Raw genomic sequence first — 21,601 nt, 5'->3', positions numbered from 1 at the left:
GGCGAGGCCGAAGCCTGCCGGGAGGCGCTGGGCCTTGCCCTGCCGGATCCGTCGCCATGACAGGCGGGCTGCTAGCGCCGCTCTTGCCGCCTGCAGGCGCCGACAGCCTTTCGGGTAGGGGCAGGGGCAGCTCTCCGCTCCCGGGACCCGAGGACCCAGCGGCTCCGGGCGACTCGCCCTGGGGAGGCGGGGGGAGCGGGAAGACGCACCCCAGCAGCGACGCGCGCCGACGGCGCCCCCTGCCGGCCGCGCCACTCCCGACGCTCCGCGAGAAACGCTCCCCGCGCCCCCATTGGATGAGTCCCCGCGAAGGGGTGGGGGCGCCCCACGTGAACCGGCATAGTGGCCCTTCCTGCCCACCGGCGCCCCCTGGCGGCTGCTAGCGCCTCCCGCCGCGCCGGCATGGAGCGGGGCAGCGCGGCGGACCCGGCGCAGGGCGAGGAGGGCGAGGAGCGCGAAGGCTGCGCGGGCCTGTGGGAGTTGCCGGTGGAGCGCTGCGAGAGGCGGCCGGAGTGCGGGCGCTGCAGGTGACCTGCGGGGCAGGGCTGGGGCAGAACCGCGGGGTCGCCGGGCCTGGCCGGCTCTCGCTCCGCCCCGGAGGCTGCGCTGAGGCTCCGGCGCATCGTGCCGGCAGCGGGGCGGGCGGCGCAAAGCTCCGGGCAAACGGGGGTTGGTTACTTAGCAACGGGGCAGGCGGGCGGCTGCTCGGCGGGGAACTTGCCCTCACCCGCGGGCAGCGGCTCGAGTTTAACTGAGTCTCGCGTGTCCGTGCCCGGGACGGGCGGTGCCTCCGCGGCCGCGCGCACACGCACAGACCCGTCCGGACACGTGTCCATGCGCCGAGCTGCCGCCGGATCCGAGTTCCAGTTCCGGGCCGCCCCGCGGCCTTTTCAGTCGGGAAAGCGCCGTCCGTGCGGCGGGGCGGCGGCGGGGGCTGAAGAGAGGCTGGCCGCCGTCTGGTGTATTTTTTTTGTTTATTGATTTATTTAAGACGTTTCTGGTTCTCACCAGTCATGTAATTCTGGCTGTACTAGGTTGGGCCCCAGGCCACTGCTTCCAAGCACAGACAGCCCCTGTGACACCTGGACAAGGTGGAAAATGTTCACTGGAGACTCTGGGACTGCTTCGTAACCTGCTTATATGTCTGTGTACATATGGCCTTTTAATGGAGCGAGTTGGCAGTATATCAGTTCCTGAACTGAAAAGTTTGTGCAAAACCACCAAAGAAAAACATTTCCAGTATTGGTTTTATATGTTTCTGTTGATTGATAAAACAAGTAGAAAGGCATGTGATTTTGCTAACAATGTCGTTGTAGTCTCTTTAAAACTTAAGAGTTCAGGAGCTTTTTTTTTTTTTTGTGATGTTCCTGTAAATCTTTTAAATACGCTTCTTGACAAGTTGATGAGTTTATTAGAAGAGTTGTTATCTGATAACCAAGTTTAACGTCAACATAAAAAACATGTATAAGTCAGAACATCTGTAAATGCTAACTGTAAAAAAATAAACATAGCAAATAGTTAATGCCCAATGATGAAAATGGAGCAGATGCATGACACCTAACTTTTGCTACTCTCTGTTTTTCTAGTGAGTGTTAGCTCTGGGGACTTCTTGAGCCAGATATGGTTTTGTGTTTACTTAGTATGCCCCAGTAGATTTTTTGTTGTTGTTGTTTTCCTTCTGTGAATTTCTCCAGTCCTTGAGCACACATACAATTCTCCTATCCACAGCATCTGGCTGGCAAGAAGAAACCTCAGGCCTACAAACCCTGGGTGGGAATAATCACCTTTTAATTTATTTTGGATCTGGCTTCTACCTTCCTCTTTTGCACACATTATTCAAGGTGTGAGCAAGCCAGTGATCTATACCTTGGGTAACGTGTTTCTGCTTATTCTTAAAAGAACCCTCCCTCATGCTATGACTGCTTAGTTTCCTCGTAACCTTTTTGGTAAGGGACTTTGTTAAAAGCCTTTTGGAAAGCCAAAGTTAATTTTTGGTACAGCACCCTCACGTTTATTGAATCTTTGAAAGGTCTTAAATAGTTTGAAAAGTAAGATTTCCTTTTGCAAAAGCCATGCCAAGTCTTCTCATGTAAATAATATATTTTTGGTAACTGTTCACTAATTCTATTTTCAAATCTAATTTTGGCTTACATTAACAGTTTTGTTACAGATTTTTATTGTTGCTTTATGTTTGCATTTTCCGTTCCTGAGGTGCCAAGGACTGTTAAATGAGAGTTAACCCACTGTCATTCATTATTCAGCTATTTAACTTTGATTGAGTTCTTTTAGAATGCCTGTGGGGTGCTGCAGATTATTTTTGTTTATTTTGTCACTATGTTTCATAATCTCTGCTCTAATTTCTTCAATTTGGGAGAGATTCTGTTGAGGGGGAGTAATTTAGGGTTCTGCTTACTGCAGAAAGTGTGACTTAAAAGAGTTCGGTAGCTGGTTTATTATTTGCTGCACGGGGGAAATACGCCAACCCAAATGCTGCTGACCTTCTCTCCAGATGGTTGTTACCGCTCATGAAGCAAACTTTCAGGCACATTCCCTCCCTGATAACTGTTTGCTCTGGGAGCTGTGTCCTGGAGCTCTGGAGACAATATGTGAGGTCTTCCTGCTTCTCACTGGATCTTTTTCTCTTATTCCACATGGGCCTTTGTTTTGTTCAGCTGTAGACATTGTTTATGGTCCATAGCCTTGCAGATACTGTTTTGTCTGAATAAATCCTTTCTTCTCAGCAAAGTGCAAAACAGGCCTTACCTGATAAGCGTTAAGCGTAGTTTGTAGTTGCTTTTGATAAATATGAGCAGAACTTTACAGCTTAAAATTTTAGCAAATCCAGCTTACGAAGTAACATGAAGCAAAGAGTATATTGAAGATCATACAATCTTATATCTCTAAATAATCAATTACACTTAGTATGCATCTACTTCAGCTAAGTGATTAATATTGAACTTGAATTGGGCTCATCCACTGACCACTGAGTAGTAAAACCATTGCCATACAGCTCACTTATTTAGCAGGGAGAGCCCAAAGTGGGCTCATCCAGGCTGTCGTATTTATAGAATGAAGTGATTGACTCACAGTCAAATTGCATACAGGAGAAGTCTGCACGAGACTCCTTGAGCCCACAAGTTACTGGCATTCAGTGTGCTATTCTGCTTCCTTGTGTGTCTCCTGGAAGCTCTTGGTGTGGCCACAGCTCAGGTCTTTACCTCCTCTGGAGCCTGGACCAAACTGCTGCTGTTTGGCTGGGGGGATTCTCTGACGAGTCACCTGCAAAAATGGTTTCCAGAATAGGCATCTCCTTCTTTTCTTTCATAGTAAAACCTGATGGAAGGTATTTACTCAATTCACCATCACCATGTAGTATTAAACCTCAGCTCCCTAAAGAGTTCTAAATGAATTACACTTGCTGTGAAGAGCATGCGTACAATGAGGACAGACACTGAAAGAAATGTAAAGGGAGAGAAATGAGGAGGACAAAAAGACCACAAAGCTGCTTGCTTTTCAAGAAACAAAGAAAATAATGTTGTTTTTTTTTTAAAGTAAAGTTTTGATGGAGATTGTGATGCAAAACTGAATTGTGCACTCAGTCTATTTTTGCAGTGTATCTTCATCTTCTTCCTCGGGAATATAACTAAACTATGCTTGTCACTGAGCACAGCATTCTGTGGTGTGAGTCAGAGTAAAAGTGAATAAGCCAGTGACTTAGGATACATCGTGGGAAGCAATATCATGAAACTTAGTTACTCCCCTCACCAGTATCATGATGGTTTGGGGCAGACATTTTTAACTCAATCCCTCCATTTCCTGAACTATAGAGTAAATTTTTCCTCTAAAGCACCTTAATGACAGTGGTTTAAGAGTATCAGTGTTTAAGAGTATCAGTGTTCATAGTGGTGATGGTCTGACTTCACTACAAAGCACGGAAGAACGTGTTTCCTTTAGCATCATCTGATGATTCCACATGCAGACCCACCTTAAGGTTTTGGTGGTTTTCGATAAGGCATGACAGCTGATTGACAGCTTTCTAACAAGTACTCAGTCAGTCAAGATGTGAAATGGAAATGTAGGTGTAAGGTAGATAAGTTTTTATTTTGGATAATGTAAATGATGTGAGTGTCCTGAAGGAGCAGAATGTTTCTAAGTATGATGGGTTTGAGGCTTCCTTTTGCCTATGGTGGCTCTATGGTGGCTGTGGAGAAGAAGCTAGCATTCACATTTGATTTTTTTTGTCTTTTAGGTGTGTGTTTAAGTGCTAGTTTAAGGAAAAAAAAAAAAGGATCGTGGGAAATGATCCTACTCATAGTTGGTGTTTGAGATGGCAAATGGCTGGTGCAAATGAAGTGTGTGCAGTTGACTTCATGCTATTTTATTCTTGGAGGCTACAATGTAATACATATTCTGCCAAAACCAAAAGGTGAATGGTGATAAACTTTGCACCATCGATGGTTATTTGATCACTTCTTAAGGCTTTCTCAGCCAACATAGATGTTCAACTTGCTATCAGAAGTTGAGGCCCCACACCCAAACATTTAAATTGGAGAATCAGCTAAATATGGTTTCTGAGTTGCTGTTAGCATAGAAAAAAATGACCAGGCTCCACAATTGAAGCCATATAGGACAAGAGTTTGACTTCATGGTGTGACACTCAGGGAGTGGTCTGAGATTTTGAATTTGTGTCCTTATGTGGGTCAGAATGCAATCTTTTCTGGATGCATGATGTGCTATTAGGGAAAAAGCCTTCTGCTAGTGCAAAAGCAATAAACACCCAATGACTTGTTACCACAGATCTTGACTATGCAGGTGCAGAATTTTATTGTAGTAGAAGAATTTCTGAGGAATGTTTTGAGGAAAAATTGAAAGATTTAAAACTGTGAGTATAATTTGTGAATTGTGGGTATTGCTGGGTCTTTGTAGGTGATCACAAGTCCTCAATGGAAACAGTCTTCTATGTTTGCAGGACTAATTTATGTGCTAGACTGAGGATAACAAGCATTGGTGTTTTCTTAAGTTCTGCTATGATACTGAAATTAAACTAGAATTCTCAAAGGAGGCAAAAACCTCTAGAAACAGATACCTTTTCTAAACATGGAACTGCCTTTCGGCTTCTTAGTCACAGTCAAAGGTTGCATTATGAAGATGCTACATATTGTAGTTTATATGACAGTACCTAGAGAGTGTCTGCAGCATCAGCATTTGATGAGGAAGATATTTTGGTAGGTAGAATTCAGTATTTTTCAGATATGTCTATCAGAGCATATGTGAAGCCTGATTATGTTGAAGAAATTAAATCTTAGGTCTGCCCCTTGGATTTGTGTTGAAGTACTTGGGCAGTGACACAACTCCAGTTTTAGGTTGGGGAGGAGGCCTAGCAGGGGAACACTGGGCAGAGAAATTATGTCTTTCAAGTGTTGTCTTTGGCTATTGCTAGTAATAGTGAACTGAGTAAATTTTTCTGTGTGTTGCAGCATAGCTGAAGGAATCAGAAGTCATGGATTTTTGGCACATGGAACTGAACTTTATTTCTTATGGCTTTTTTCATGTATTACTTTTTGACAAACATTTGCAGTTCTGTTGTACCCTTGTGTTTGCCTGGTAACTGCATACGTAGGTTTTTTCAAAGTGTCATCCAAACTTGGGGACAAAATTTGCTGAACTGCTGAACTTTTGTAATCGAGTTTCAACATACATTAGCCTGATAAAACAGTTACAGACCTTATCACCTGTAGGCTGTATTTCTTCAAAAATAAATGGAAGTATTGGCAAAGATTTCTTATTTCCTTGCTGTGAATATAAAATAAGAGCTTATTCTTGACATTTAGTGATTTTTATATAATAATTACAAATATATAAGTAGTTTGATATGGAAGGGTAGAGATGTAAAAGTATTAAGTATATAGTCAACTACGAAGGGAAAAGAGACCTTGGTGTAAATCAGGTGCCTGACCCTGCTTTGGAGTTTTTTCAACCCAACAAGTGGCATGAAGAAGAGCTCTTTTGCCATGGCTGAAATCTTTTTGATACTTGATTTATGTATTCATAGCCAGCTTAGATGTCTGAATATTTGCATACAGAGGTCTGAAGCAGTGCTCTTAGAAAGCTAGAAGGTGAATTAAGTTCCTAAGCAAGGAATTGGCTTCCCTGTGCCATGACTTTGAGTTGGTTGTTCTGGCCAGCAGAAACTCCAGCCACAAGACCGCAGAACAAATGATTGTGGTGAGTTTTAACACATGTGCAACAAGGGGATAACATTCCTTAAAGGTTTTATAGCCTAATGCAGAATTATTTACCAGTAAGTGCTGCAACTGCAAAAAGTTATTTTATAAACTCTGAAAGTTTATTTCAGCATTAAGTGGTTCTGTAGATTTTCCTGTCATTGAAGTGGCAGAGATATTTATGTAGTAATATGTTAGCTTTGCTGAAGAGGCTAAGAAATTTTAGTAGGGCTTTCCGCACGGAAAGCAAGAGTACACAAGCCTGAGAGTCTCTACTGTTTGAGAATTGTCTTTTTCCTTCATAGGTATGTATGTCTTTTAAGCTTTTAATTTATTTTCAGTAGAAGATTCTCAGGGAGTTTTGTTGTGATTTAGTCCCAGCCAGCAACTAAGTACCACACACCTGCTTTCTCATTCCATGCCCACCTACCCCCATGGTGGGATGGGGAGTAGAATTGGGAAAAAAAAGAAGGTAAAACTCATGGGTTGGATTAAAAACGGTTTAACAGGATGACAAAGGAAGCGATAAACACAATAATAATAAAAGATTATATATAGTGAGGCAACAGTTCAGTTGCTTGCCACTCACTGCTGCCCAGCCCGTTCATGACCAGCAATTTCGTTCCCCAGCCAGCTCCCCTAGTTATACACTGAGCATGATGACATATGGTGTTGAATATCCCTTTGGCTAGTTTGTGTCAGCTGTCCTGGTTGGGCCCCCTCCCAGCTTCCTGTGAAAATTAACTATCCCAGCAGAACCCAGGACAAGTTTTAAAGAATGCTTGGGGCAGGGGGGGTGTCTCTTGAAATTATTTACTTAATAGTAAAATAGGTGTAGAATTTACCAAGTAAAGATGAAGCTGTAACTTGTTTGAAATTGATTAACTAAGATATATGTAATCTGTACCACATTTTAGGAAGAGAAGCTCATGGTGAGTAGAAAAATTAGCGAACATTAGAAGGTTCAGTGCCTCCTATAATCTTAACACTCTTTTATTAATGTTGCTTTAGATTATTGTAAGTTAAAATTGTAAGTATCAAGCTAAGCATTGGTCAGTGGGTTTCAGTTTAATTTTATTCTGCATTTGCTAGTTATTATATCCAGAGTAATTTCTCATGCTGTTGTTTCTTTGGCCTGTGTAAGCAGTAATGAGTGGTGCCAGAACTGTTAATGAATTAAAAATTTTAGTGACTTGAATGTTACTGCTTTCTGCTGGGCTAAATTTCCATGGCATTTATTCACTTCCTATTATATTGTGATAAGATTAATGAGTAGTGACCTTTTTAGGCCACTTATTTTGTGCTTGGCTGACTTGGTTAGCATCCATTTTGATATGCTGGCATTAAAAAAAAAAAAAACACAAAAACAACAATCAAAAAAAACCATCAGGCTGGCCTCATCCTTTTGACTGTGGATAGCTATGGGCTAGTAGGAGCCCAACCGGAGATGAGAACTTCAGCAGAGAATAATCTTGTTAATTAAAACGGCTCTAGGACCTTTGATCTGCTTTTTTGTAATTATGCTGAGTGCAATGTTGCCTTGGGGATGGTAGCATTTTGTAAGAGAAGCTAAAGATGTTTCAACATCAATCAGACCTTCCCGATTTAGTCATAAGAATACTAAAAATACCAACTGCTCCTTTACAAGAATTGTTACTGATTTTTTAAATAAACATAACACAAAAGAAAAGCTTAAAAAAATAGGTATTCTACTTTTCATGCTGTGATGATTATGAAAAGTAGGTGAGAGCTGAAGACTGTTATCCATAAACCCAAATTCAAGTTGGTTTAAGTGCAGCCAATTCTGTGATTTTTCTTGTAATTTGTTAGGATGGAATCTGAGACTGGCATAGATGAGTTTCACCTGGAACGTTGTGCTATGAAACAGAAGAGTATTTCCTTTTGAGGTAAGCCAGTCCTGACATATCCCAGAGTTGCTTATGACATTTAAGCATTGTAGAGTTTGTCTGAACATCTTGTGACTGATGTAGTCTTACTTCACTCAGATTCTTCTTCAGTTACCCCATCTTATTTTGTTTTTCCTTCTTTTGTTTCCCCTCAGCCTAATTGAGTTTCATTTTTACGAAACCAAGCTTTGCTATCACTTCAGAGGTACCACTTAAGTCTCTTTCTCTCCTTGAATCTGTATACCTCCTTGTTATTTTCTTTCTTTTTTTTTTTTTTTTTTTTTTAACCTGCCTTCCCTGAGAATGAATTATCAGGTTGTTCTGACTTTTTCCACCTATAGTTTTTTGGCTGCCTTCCGTTTACAAATATTTTGTGTTTGTCTTCCATGTCATTTGTAGACGGTGGTTATTTCAGTCTCCTCCTTTTAGTGACTGTATTTCATACCATCTGATCGCTCATCCAGAGTTACCCCTTGCAATGCACTTGTGTGTCACTTTCTCATTTTCTAAGTCAAATGCTGTCTTCTGAGCTTGGGATTCAGTTTTCTCTTGGCGCTTTTGTTGCTTTACCAGGATTGTGCTTCTGTTCTACAAGCTCTGCTGAAATGTTTTTTGTCAAAGTTTGTAGTACTTTGGGCTTGGACCAAGTAATCCAGCTTCAGACTCCTAGATATGTCAGGCTGATAGCTGCTTGTTTTGTTACTGGAAGCACAGCTCTCCTTTGGCTTCTAAGACATAGTCCTTGGTATTTTTACCTCTGTATTGCTACATACCATTTTTGAGTTATATCACCTACATCTATGAGTTTTAGCAAGAGTTTATTTTTAAATTCTTGTTCTCAGTTCCTAAAGCTATTAAAATTCTATGTCAATACTGAAGACCTCCAAACTGTCTGTAACAGATGGTTTTCGTTTGATTTCAAGTTTGTCTTCTGAATGTCCAGCTGTATCAGCTTAGTCACATAAAGGAGAATATATCCTTTCTGCATTTAATTTTTGGGCACTGTGTGAAGAAAGAAGATAAAATGAGTTCTGGAGGACTTATCCTGTGGCTCTTCCAGCACAACAGTAGAAAACTAATTGTTTATGTTGTAAATTTAAGTGTATTTTTTTTCTTACCCAATAAATAGCCAAATACTTGCTATGGCTGATCTTTATTTTTATATATTTTTTCTTAGTTTTGTCTGTAATAATGATGGATAATGCAGTTTTTCTGAGTATGCTGTTTGTTTTCTTAAGCAGCCAATCAACTGTTATCCAAAAGGCTAGAGATTTTAAATACAATTTAGTGTGCATGCTCCTTGGGTTTTGGAAGGAGCACCTTAAAAGCCACGCTTTTTGTATGAATGGACAATATCTGCTTATATGACCTTACAATGTTTGTTATAAAATATTTTCATTTTCTTATGATGTCATGGAATAAGTGTTCTTCCTTATACTTATGTTTGCTACTAGCAGTTCAACATTTCTATTTATTATGAAAGTCCAGTTTTATGAAATTGAATATAGGTTAATCATACACTAGGGAGAGAAGAAATGGAGCAAATTGGAATAATTATGAAATGTTCAGGAATTACATATTTTGATGCTCATCTGAGATAGTGGAGAGAAAATGCTCCTTACCTTAAATAAAACATCTACAGTTTGTGGCTTTATTAAGGAAGCCTCGCAGTCTGGAGGAATCCACTGCCAGAAAAGTTAATCAGAGATAAGGTCAGACTGTTGTGAGGAGACCATGGCTAACAGTAACTAGTTTTGTTAACATTGGGTTATATTCTTAACTGCTAGAAAACGGTAAATCAAGAGAGTGGCATTCTATAAAGAAGGATGCTCAAAAAGCTTGATTTGAGAATTCTTATGATTTCCTACTTGTATGAGACAACAGTAGTGGTCCACTTCAGTTTTATAATGTATGGAACTTTCTTTTCCTCATAGTTCTGAATTCAGTATTATACTTAATGCCCTTTAATTTTTTCCTCAGTGTCTATTAGGATTTGATTTGGGAACTTGAACTTGTATGTTTTTAGTGGAGCTTTCATCAAATAGAGTTTTACATCTGCAAAATCATCAGGGTTTAAACGTGTTTGCTATTTTTAATAGAAGGGCTTGTTAATTGTAGCCTCTAATAGGGAATTTCTTCATTAAAATACCAAAGAGATGAGCAATTAAATCCAGATGGGCTGTTTCTGTTGGAGGCCTACGTTTAATTCTCTCTGAACATCTAAGTTCTTTTAAAACCCTAATGTATGAAAAAGCAAGTAGCCAATGCAGTGCATTAAGTTGATTTTAAGTGCATTTAGAACGTGTCATCTCCAAGTAGATTAAAAAAACCTCATTGAATACAACAAACTCTTGTGTGTATAGCCTCTTCATGCCTTATGAAACTGAAGCAGAGACTCTGATGGATAGGTGTGTGTTTTAAACTCAAGTGGTTTCAAGGGGATCTAGGCACCTAAATATCTTAGAGGTTAAGTCTCTAAAACTACTTTGACATTTATAACAGTACAGTGGATATAATCTGTCAAACCTTATTAAGTTAGTTATCCTTTAATGTCATTCTGTTAGGAACCACTGCTTTGGTTTCTTTTTCTATTAATGTGTGAAAATACAGATTATGAAGCAGTTTTAAGGAGGAGAAATTTAATAACTGCACTGTCAGAGGATTAATGAAATAATGTACCACAAAAACATGCGGAGGTAGGAGAATGAAAGAAGATCAGCATGCCCACCTTCTGGTTAATGGATTAAATAGCATCTAACCCTGACGGCATGTTTTGAAATAGTGGTAGTTATATTCATCCAAGTGGATAAAAATATTAGGAAGGCATTTGATGATTTTCTGCGGTATCAGAGTAGTCAAGCTGAGAAGATACAGACTAGGTGAACAGGGCTACAAAATGAACAAAGAGCATGCTGGGTTCTTGAGCTCAAGTGATCAACGGTTCAAAGCCTGTGGGAAAGTTACTTAGGAGATTTTTTTCTTGTGGGTTTATGTTCTGCACAAAGCTAGTGGACATGTTTCTAGTGACGAGGTTTGTGGGGTGTAAGGCATGCACAACAATCTTGCAGGTAGCACCAACATGGGAGGAGCAGTTGCTGTACTGCAGGAGAATAGAGCTGCCATTCAGAGAGACGTTGACAAATTGTAATTAGGAACTTAAAAATTCAGCAAATTCAGGGCCCTGAGCCCAGGGCTGAACAAGCCCTGGCAGCATTGGGAGCCTGCGCACTGTCTGATGAGGGAACCACTGCAGCAAAGAACCAGTGAACTGAGTTGAGCTGAAGGCTGAGTGGGGGCCGGCAGCATGTCCTGGTGGCACGAGAGGTCCAGATCATCCTGGCTGTTTCAATGAGAGCGTAGCTGCATTTCAAATTAAGAAAAAACAAATTACTCTTTGTCAGAGTGATTAAATGTTACAGCTGGTTGTCTGGTGAGACTGTGGAATCTCCATCCTTGGAAGTGCTCAGATCAGGTTGCTCAAGGCCTTTGACATTATTCCTTCTTTGAGTGGGAAGCTGGCCTAGATGACCTCCAGAGGTCTCTTCCTCAAATTATTTTACAAGTCTGTTTCTAGCTTTGTCCTGTTGTGCTCTGAGTTAGTACCAATGGCCTCTCAGATCAGGCAGTGCTAATTTTCTTAGCAAAATCTCATTCCTGTCAGTCTCTTAATGATGTATTCAGGTGCAGTCTAACCTTGTTTTTATTCACTATAATGAGCATGTTTGCCAAATAGACATCATTTATAATATTATATATTTGGTATGTGTATTTGTTATAGCGTTTCCAAGTTATACAAGAAAGGTTCATCTGTGTGAAAGACTTCAAGCTTTCTTATTCAAAAGGAAGTACTATTTTAAGATATTTTCCATAAGAAATGCTGCCTGCAAAGCACCTTGAGTGGTCGTTAGGTGTAAATAAATATGGTTCTGGGGTGCGATGTGGTGACTGCTATATTCAGCATTTAGAAGCAGTTGTGCTTAATTGGTTTTATACTTTAAAAGCAGTATCTTACAGTGTTCTCCAAAAGCTGTAGAATAACTCAATGAAATTGATGCCTGGTTAAATAAATAAAATATTATGTATTCAGTAAAAATCAACACGTTGTAATGATACATAATAACTGCTTATTGTTTAATAACAGATAAAATACTTTAAAATACATTATTTTGTTGCATTATGCCAGGAAATCATTGGTCTGCTTTTTAATAAGTTTGATGCTAGATCAAAGTCAAAGTGAAAGTATGTTTGACAGTATGTTTTCTGCTATTCAGAAAAAGGACACTAGAGTGTACTGTAGCATTAGTAATACTCTTACAGCTATCAGGAAGTCTTATGAACAGAATATTGCTTGCACACTGTCTTTTTTCATGTGATGTTATAATTTTGAGTTATACTGAAGTTCACTGAACGTATAAGCATAACTCCGTTCTTCTACCATCTATGGCAGAAGAAGTGAATAGTAGACTAGAATACTTTAATTGAAGATTCTATTTAATATTTAACCATTTTCCTAACGTTAGGTATTCGTCATATGAAGCTCTGTTAACTATGTTTTTTGCTTATATTCAGTTGAAGATAAATTGCAGAGAATGGTAAATTTTCCTTTCAACAGGAGTATGCACTCTTTAAACAAGTCTTGTCTGATGGAAAGCATCCACTTTTACGTGAATGCTGAATATAGATTAGAATGGGCTTTCTATTGTATGTGGATCTGTTTTACTAAAATAAAGTATAGCAATACCATCCTTTCATTGGCTTTTTTTTTTTGTGTTATTTGTGAAAAGAAGAAAGAAATACATACCTCTAAGTGACAGGATACGGCATTGTTGCAAGGACTGAGACATATAAAAGCTTAGCTCTTTTAACTTCTGAAAGATGTGTGGGTATTGAGCCTGCTTTCATTAAAAATCAATGGCAGAATTCACTTCTAACTTCATTTGGCGCAGAACTGAACTTTTAATTTCACTCTTCTCTCTTGTCTCCATGTTTCAAAATAGATTCAGACTTTGTTTGCTATTAGCAAATGAAGTATACATGCCAATAAGCTCTGTCTTTAAAATAATACTATATTAAGTATTAGCTGACCAGTGCCAGAGTCTGGAGAAGGCTCACAGGTCATCAGGGAGCAGCTGAAGAGCAGCACAAAGGAATTTCAGCCACTGCAGCCAGTAAGTCAGCTTCATTGCTGGCCCAACTTCAGTGCCTCTATGCAAACACAGGTAACATGGGGAAGGAACCAGAGGAGTTAGAGATGTGTGCACACCTGCAGGGCTGTGGTCTTATTGGCATCATGGAGACATGGTGGAATGGCTTCTGTGACTGGGGTGTTGGAATGGAAGGACACAGGCTCTTTAGGGAGGGCAGGCAGGGGACACGAGGAGGGAGTGTCACCTTCTATGTCAATGACTATCTGGAGTGCGTGGAGCTCTGCTTGGGTATGGATGAGGAGCTGATCAAGAGCTTACAGGTCAAGAGGACAGGGACAGGTGACATTATAGTGGGGATCTGCTAGAGGCCACCCAACCGGGAAGACCGAGTAGGTGAGGCCCTCTATGGACAGATGGGAGCAGCCTCACATTCACAAGCCATGGTCCTCACTCGGGACTTCAACAACCCCAGTATCTGTTGGAGGGACAACACAGCAGGGCATAAACATTCTAGGAGATTCCTGGAATGTGTTGGTGATAACTTCCTTCTCCAAGTGATAGAGAAGCCAATGAGGAGAGGAGCTGTACTGGACCTTATTCTGACCAACACGAAGGGACCAGTGGGGAACGTGAAGCTCAAGGGCTGCCTTGTCTGCAGTGACCATGAAATGATGGAGTTCAAGATGCCTAGAACAGTGAGGAGGGTGCACAACAAGCTCACTGCTTTGGACTTCAGGAGAGCAGACTTTGTCCTCTTCAGGGATCTGGTTGGTAGAGTACCATGGGACAAAGCCCTGGAGGGAAGAGGGGCCCAAGAAAGCTGGTTAATATTCAAGGTTCACCTCCTCCAAGCTCAGGAGGGATGCATCCCAAGAGAGAGAAAGGCAAAAAAGTCAGGAGGCCTTCATGGGTGAACAAGGAGCTCCTGGACAAACTCAAACGCAAAAAGGAAGGTTACAGAGGGTGGGAGCAATGACAGGTAGCCTGGGAAGAATACGGAGAAATTGTGTGAGCAGCCAGGGATCACGTTAGGAAAGCTAAAGCCCTGATGGAATTGAACCTGGCCAGGGACATCAAGGTCAACTTGAAAAGCTTCTCTAGGTATGTCAGTGATAGAAGCAAGACTAGGGAAAATGTGGGCCCTCTCCAGAAGGAAGTAGGAGACTTGCTTACCCAGGAGGCTGAGGTAGTCAAAGACATTTTTGCTTCAGTCTTCACTGGCAAGTGCTCTAGCCACACCGCCCGAGTTGCAGAAGGCAAAAGGCAGGGGCTGGCAGAATGAAGAGCTACCCACTGTAGGAGAAGATTAGGTTCAAGACGATCTAAGGAACCTGAAGCTGCCCAAGTTCATGGCACCTGACGAGATGCATCCATGGGACCTGAGGGAACTGATGGATGAAGTTGCTTAGCCACTATCCATCTTATCTGAGAAGTCATGGCAATCTGGTGAAGATCCCTCTGACTGGAAAAGGGGAAACATAACCCCCCTTTTTAAAAAAGGAAGACCCAGTGAACTACAGGCTAGTCAGTCTCACCTCTGTGCCCAGCCACATCATGGAGCAGATCCTCCTGGTAATATGCCTGTGCAAACCTCATGAAATTCATGGAACAGGCCCGTGCAAACCTCCTGAAGTTCAACAAGGCCAAGTGCAAGATCCTACATGTGGGTCAGGGCAATGCTAAGCACAGACACAGACTGTGCAGAGAATGGATTGAGAGCAGCCCTGAGGAGAAGGATTTGGGGATGCTGGTTGTTGAGAAGCTCAACGTGACCTGGTGATGTGCACTCGCAGCCCAGAAAGCCAACCATATCCTTAGCTACATCAAAAGGAGTGTGGTCAAGGGAGATAATTGTCTCCCTCTACTCCACTCTGGTGCAGCCCCACCTGCAGTACTGCATTCAGTTCTGGGACCCCAACATAAGAAGGACATGGACCTGGTGGAGTGAGTCCATAGGAGGGCCACAAAGGTGATCAGAGGGATGGAACACCTCCTCTGTGAAGACACACTGGGAGAGTTGCGCTTGTTTGGCCTGCAGAAGGGAAGGCTCCAGGCAGACCTTACGTCAGCCTTCCAATACCTAAGGGGGACCTACAAAAAAGCTGGAGAGGTACTTTTACAAGGCTATGTAGAGACAGGACAAGGGCTAGTGGCTTTAAACTGAAAGAGGGTAAATTTAGATTAGATATAAGGAGGAAACTGCACCATGAGGGTGGTGAGGCACTGGAACAAGCTGCCCAGAGAAGTGGATGCCTTGTGCCTCAAGTGTTCAAGGGCAGGTTGGATGGGGCTTTCAGCAAGCTGGTCTAGTGGAAGGTGTCCCTGCTCGTCGTCTTTAATGTCCCTTCCAAATCAAACTATTGTGTGATTTGAAATAAGGTGAAGTTGCATAGGTAGACCTAAATTTCAAATAGTAAGAGACCTATTGCTTGTGTGGAGATAGAAAAGTCAGTTTTGTTGATACTTGGTCTGTGTTTCTGGAAGAAGAAAATCCTGTGGATATAACTTCATCTTCAGAGCAAAACTGAAAAACTTTGTTAACTTGTTAAGTAACCCTTAATGACAAGTTATAATTATCCTTTTAATCAAGAAACCAACAACAAGAATGAAATGACAATGCATGAAGCATTTAGTTAATTTAATGTCAGTTTTGTAGATTGCATTTACAGAGCTTCAGTTGCTGTTTGAACCACTGAATGCAGTGAACTGTACTGTTACTAGCACCAGTCCATCAGCTTCTTGAGCTGCCTTTCCCCTGCCTCACTGCCACGTTGACTATGACTCTATTCCACATGACTTGCAAAAGAGCCTGTGTTTCCTCACACCAAGGTACCAGCCTGAGAGGAGAGGGTAGGAAGGGCTGGTTAGCCCCTATTTTCTGAGAGTCCTATGCAGGAGGCTCCTTGGGCAAGCATGCAGGGGGCTAGTAATCCTACCAGAGCCAAGGCTAAAGAGAGGACCCTGCCCACTAGTCCTGGCACATCAGAAGAGGTTGTTTCTGTACAGAAGTGGAAGTTCTATGTATAATATAGTTTTTGTCCTTTTCTGGATTATAATGAAAGCTTGGAGCCAGCCAAGAGTCAGTGCTCTGTGTCTGGTGGCTTTTATTGTTTTGGAAGAACGCTATCATTCTGCTGAAAAGAGGCTGTGTAGGATGCGGAAGCAAACTTCCTTTAGGCTGTGCTAATGCTTCTCTAATTTATCAGTTACGTATGTTCTTGTGTGTGGAGATACAGACGTTAGCAATGTGCTGGACTGATTTGTTTTGCAAATTGTATAAAATTGTAATAAAATTTGTGAGTAGTTGTGTACATATACAATTAAGACTTTAATAGTTGTCACTAACATAAACAGAAGCCGAAATGCTGGTAAAAGTACTAGTTCTTGGTGAGTATATTAATGCTTGCTGAAACACCATTCCACAATGTTAAATTTAATTTAATATTGAATGGAGTTTTTTGTTTTGAAGCTTGCTGACGTTGGAGTGGGTAGAGCAGTGGGTGCCAAGGGCCACGGGCACGGTGCAGCCAGCAGTGGTGGTCAGATGGGTGCTGCTCAGGTAGGGCACCCGTGGCCTGGCAGGAGCAGCACAGGTTGGGTTTTGGCTTAGTGACCCTTCCTAGGGAAGCCATGCAGCAGCTACTTTCTATTTTATAACTATTTTTGCTTCTCTGGACTGTTTCATAGCTTAGTGGTCTCTGTGCTGTTCTAGTCCATGCTTTTAAGATAGTTTTTGCCTTTTTATTTAAAGTTCCAGTGAAGAAAATAAGATAATGGAAATATTTTCAGCCAGGTTAGGACAGACTTTCCTAATACATGATGTTGCAGGTAAATAAGTAACAACTGTAATTCTAGGCAAGTAACTGCTCACAGCTTTTCTCCTTTTTCATGTATGAGCCTTTAGTAAGGGGAATAGGTCAGATTGTATACCTGGAGCTCATAAAATCCTGCCTACACAAAGTTGAGATTCTGTCTCTCTTCAATTAAAACCAATGAAGAGATAAATTAAGGAAGGGTTAGGAATGAAAACTTCAAGCAAGTCTCTTTGACAGCCTTTACTTTTCTAAGTATTTTGTATTTCTATGTTTGAAATGTTTTGGTGCAGCATTTTCAGATGTAGGCAGTTCTTAACTGTCTTTTAAATAAGCTGCTTTAAATAGACCATAGCTGGATGGAGCTTTATCACATAAACCCTATGGCACAGTTTCTTATTTTGTAATTATTATTTCAAAGGCTAGAACAGTAAGAAGATTTTGAGGAAATGCAAGTCTTCAGTTTGAAACAAACATTCAAACAAATGTATGTCTGTAGTGTTGCAAAAAATATTTTCAGCCAGTAACATCTACAAACCTCATTTAACTGAATAAGGAACTTAAGAACCTTAATTTAGGAACTTCATATGTTTTTAAAATATAATTCTGCTTTCACTTTGTGCTGTTAACTGGAGTATTATCTGCATATATATAAATGGATGAAAGAATCAAGTTGCTCATTTGGATTTTATTTTTTTCTTTATTGGATCTGTGGGTTCCTCTGTTTTACAAGAAATTCTGAGCTTTACCACGAGATGTATTGGTTGCTGAATTTTTCTGGTTTGTCTTTTCTTGTGACAGCCTCTAAACTTCTGAGATGGATTGTGAATTATAAAGCTGACAATGTAAAACTTCAGTTTAACTTCTTAATCTTGAATGTTACAATGGCTTGTTTTAAATGCCATTGCCACTTCACCTCTTCAACAGATTTAAAGCTCTGCTGACTGTCTGGCATCAAGCTTGTCAGAGTGCCAGCTATTTTGCCAGACTGTAGAGCCAATATGCATGAAAATGTCAACAATCTCAGGCTCATTAGTTTTTGGCTTTCCTGGCCTCTCTGTAATGACTGCAGTGTTGCATAAGCTAAATGAAATTTTTTAAAAATTTACTCATATTAGTTACAGTGGTAACCACAGCCAACTTTAATGTAAACAGTTAAAAGAGCATTTTTCTGCTGATTTGTTAATTTCAATTATTTGCAAGGAAAGCTGCCTGACAAGGTCTGCTTCCATATAAGAAGTTAGGAAAATATACAGGGTGTATATTTTGTTCTTTCTTTTTTCATAGCTTTTCTCTTTTATAGCATTGGAAGATGTTTGTTGGTTTTAATATGTTCTGATTAGCCTTGTAAAGCTGCCATGAACATGACAGGCTGAAAAAACCCCAAAACTTACTTGTTTGTCCTTTATTTATGATTTAACTGGGCAGGCAAAAAGGTTGTTTGCCTTGGGAAATGGTCACATAAGAACACTGCACAGCATACAGCCTTTAATAAAGGCGGCATGGACCTTGTTCACATTTCTGAAATATATTGATTTTTGTCTATATACCTTCAGCATGAAAATACATAAGAGGACAGCTGTCTTGAGGACAGCTTACACTCAACATATAGTACTTCATACAGCTCTGTACTAATGAATCTATTAATTTTGTTGGGTAAGTTGTTATCTTCTATTGTGATGTCAAAGTCTAAAGGAAATGTCCAAATTAATTTAAACTACTTCTAAATGTAACTGCCTGTCAGTGAACTGTTATAAGCTTCTCTGTAAAAGCTTCACCCTCAAGTGATAATTCTCTAAGTAAAACTATCTCTTCACTGTGTAATACTAATACTAAAAATCTATTGTACTATTTACTTAGTGTTCAAAACCACGATGAAAAATATGGTAATGCAAAATAGAAGGGAAGTTTGGAAAGGTACATAAACTACCAAATGCTTGAAAGGGAAGACTTTTTCTTTACTAATCTTAGATATTTTTACAAATAAACATTTTCTGGAGAGAAATATATATATATACATATATATATATATATATATACACACACACATATATGTATGCATGTTTACATTTTTGTCTAATTTTTCTAGAAATGCAATAGCTGATGCAATTTTCCAAGACAGGATCGTTGTCCTTAATGAGACTTATGAGCTTGTCATGAGTTAAATGACTGCCTCCATCCCTGATCTCCAGAGAGTTGCCTTTTTGGTCCAATTTTAGTCTTAAATCCAGTAAGAATGACATCTTGTAATCTCTGTAAGAAGGCTTTTAAAATGTTTTGCTTCTGTTGTTCAAATCCAGATCAGTTGAGCTTTGACTGAAAATCGTTGCAAACTGATAGCTGTTTGGCACTGAACAGAAAATGAATCAGTGATGTAAATCCCATTTTCCTTGGCTGGGTGTCAACAACAGAAAACTCCAAGCTCAGGATCAGCACAAACACCACAGCTTCTTTAAGACTGGCATCGAGGATAGTATTTATGATTTCACATTTTGTTGATTTTTTTTCAGCAAGAGCTCAGGACGGAGGTACTGAAGTTATTCTGAAAGTAAATGTTAAATGGGACCACTTATAGTCTGTACTCTTGTTCTGAACACTTATTTTGCTGAACTTTTTCTTCTGTTGGGTGTAGAAGCCAGATATTGTCTATTGCTTCGGGGTTTTTTTTGAGCTCTGTGGCTCAACAACTTGCTTGTATTGTTCTTCAGCAGTAAAATGTGCTGATGTTTTAGCATGCCGATGAAGACTGGAAGACCTGAGAGCTGCTTGTTCATGACCTTACAGCTGCATTCTTTTAAATACTGACTTATGTGAGTAAACTTGGAATAAATGGGGCAGACCCAAGGTTCGTGTGGTGCAGAGTGGTGAATGGTGGTGAACAACAGGTGCCTAGGGATGAGCGTAAATACAGTACAACCATAGAATGGTATTTCGTGGCTCATATTAATCGTGGTCCTGGGGTTTTCTGAATCCAAATGCCAATCTCCCTGTTTTAGTGGCTCTTGATGATGGATACCTTTTTCCTGCTGTGCATTTTTGTTCCCATCATCATGCGATAAGATGTACAATGTAGCTATTCATGAAACAGATGCAAATAGGTGTTTCCTTTTGAACCTCAATCTCTGCTGGTGTTGCCTGGTTCCTCTGAGAATTAACTGCCTTATTCTTTGGGTTTTCTGAAGTGCATTGCTCTGGGCAAAGACCCAGAATTGTTTTAAATTTGCAAGAGAGCAGTAATTTTTCAAAGTGATGGGGAAATCTTGATTGAATATGGTGGAAAACATAAAAAGTTCTTTTTGTCAGGAGGATTGCAGCCCATATTTGCTGAGGGTGGAAAGTGGAAAGAAGGTAAAGGGTTGTATCTTCTCACATAGCATGTAGGAACTGCTGAGAGCTGATGCCAAGGGAATCTGAATGTGAGGAAACAGTGCTGTGATCTCTTAAATGCTCACTAGTAGTGCATGCCTTGCTGAGGGGTGGGGAGATGACTCTGTGTCCCTGTCCTCCTTCCTGAGCCTCTTTCCTGATGAATCTCTGACCCTATCACATTGCCTTCTCCCGTTTATGCATCCTTGCCTCTGATAGTTCCAGTGGTGGAATACTACATTGGTTCAAAGGTAATTTTTATCTAAAAGTATTGTATTGGTTTTTGAGTGCCTGTGTTTTATATCATACTTCTCTGTACATGACCAAGCTTGCTAGTGTCTTCTGGCAAGAAGAACAGATTGTGCATTGTGTCAACTGTACAGTTGTCAGAAAAGTTCTCTGGAAACTAACTTGTCAAATACAATGATAACCTGTATTTAATCCGTCATTTACGTTCATGTTGGTTTGGAAATTCGTGGTACTGCCTTGAATCTTCTCTCGTACAAAATGCTTAACATAGTCTGATATATTTGAGTGAATTTAAAATGTAGGCTGCAGTGCCTTTTACTGGAAATAGATGGAAAAGTTTTGAAACTTGTTCTAGAATACATTGCAGGTCCAAATTGATCCAGTCTGATAATGCCCTAAACGCTTGTTTCTAGGACCATGCTTCTCTATTTCTGCCTGGCACTCTGGAGCAATGAAAGGACGCAGCTGACATTTGTAGACATTTATATGGAGTCCTGACATTCAAACTCAGTGCCTCTAGCTCATTAGCACAGTTCACATTCCCTGTGCATTGGAAAATGATCTTCCACAAAATGTAAAGACACCAAGTGACTTCACAGCTCACTCGTGGTATAGTGGTAGAGCTTTTGTATTAATTAGAACAAGTATTCCAGATTTCTTATAAGCTTCCTGTGGCACATTGCTTGAATTTGGTGTCCCTAATTATGTTGAAAAGGGTACAAAACCTCTGTGCAGGGTAGCTGTAAAATTTCTTTAAATAGTTATATCTTTACACCTAAAGGTAGTTTGTTTACAAAGTAGTTGATGCATGTGGGCAGGCAACATGGAAATAAGCTTTTTCCTATTGTCTGTGATCTTTTATTTGGATAGAGTATCTTCTCTGTGCACATTTTTAC

General features: G+C 40.6%; 1 protein-coding gene across 1 annotated transcript in view; it reads left to right on the top strand.

Annotated features, from left to right (window-relative positions):
• The first annotated feature begins 359 nt into the window (after positions 1-359).
• The window catches only part of DTWD2 (DTW domain containing 2), a 92,164-nt gene continuing 70,922 nt past the window's right edge, over positions 360-21,601 (top strand). Inside the window, exon 1 of the mRNA XM_082075597.1 lies at positions 360-527. Within this exon, the coding sequence (XP_081931723.1) occupies positions 403-527 (125 nt within the window). The 5' untranslated portion in view covers positions 360-402. The remainder of the gene's footprint in view (positions 528-21,601) is intronic.

Source organism: Streptopelia decaocto (genome assembly GCF_964273445.1).
Source record: "Streptopelia decaocto genome assembly, chromosome: Z".
In the NCBI taxonomy this organism is placed as follows: Eukaryota; Metazoa; Chordata; class Aves; order Columbiformes; family Columbidae; genus Streptopelia; species Streptopelia decaocto.
This window is presented reverse-complemented; position numbering and strand designations above follow the sequence as displayed.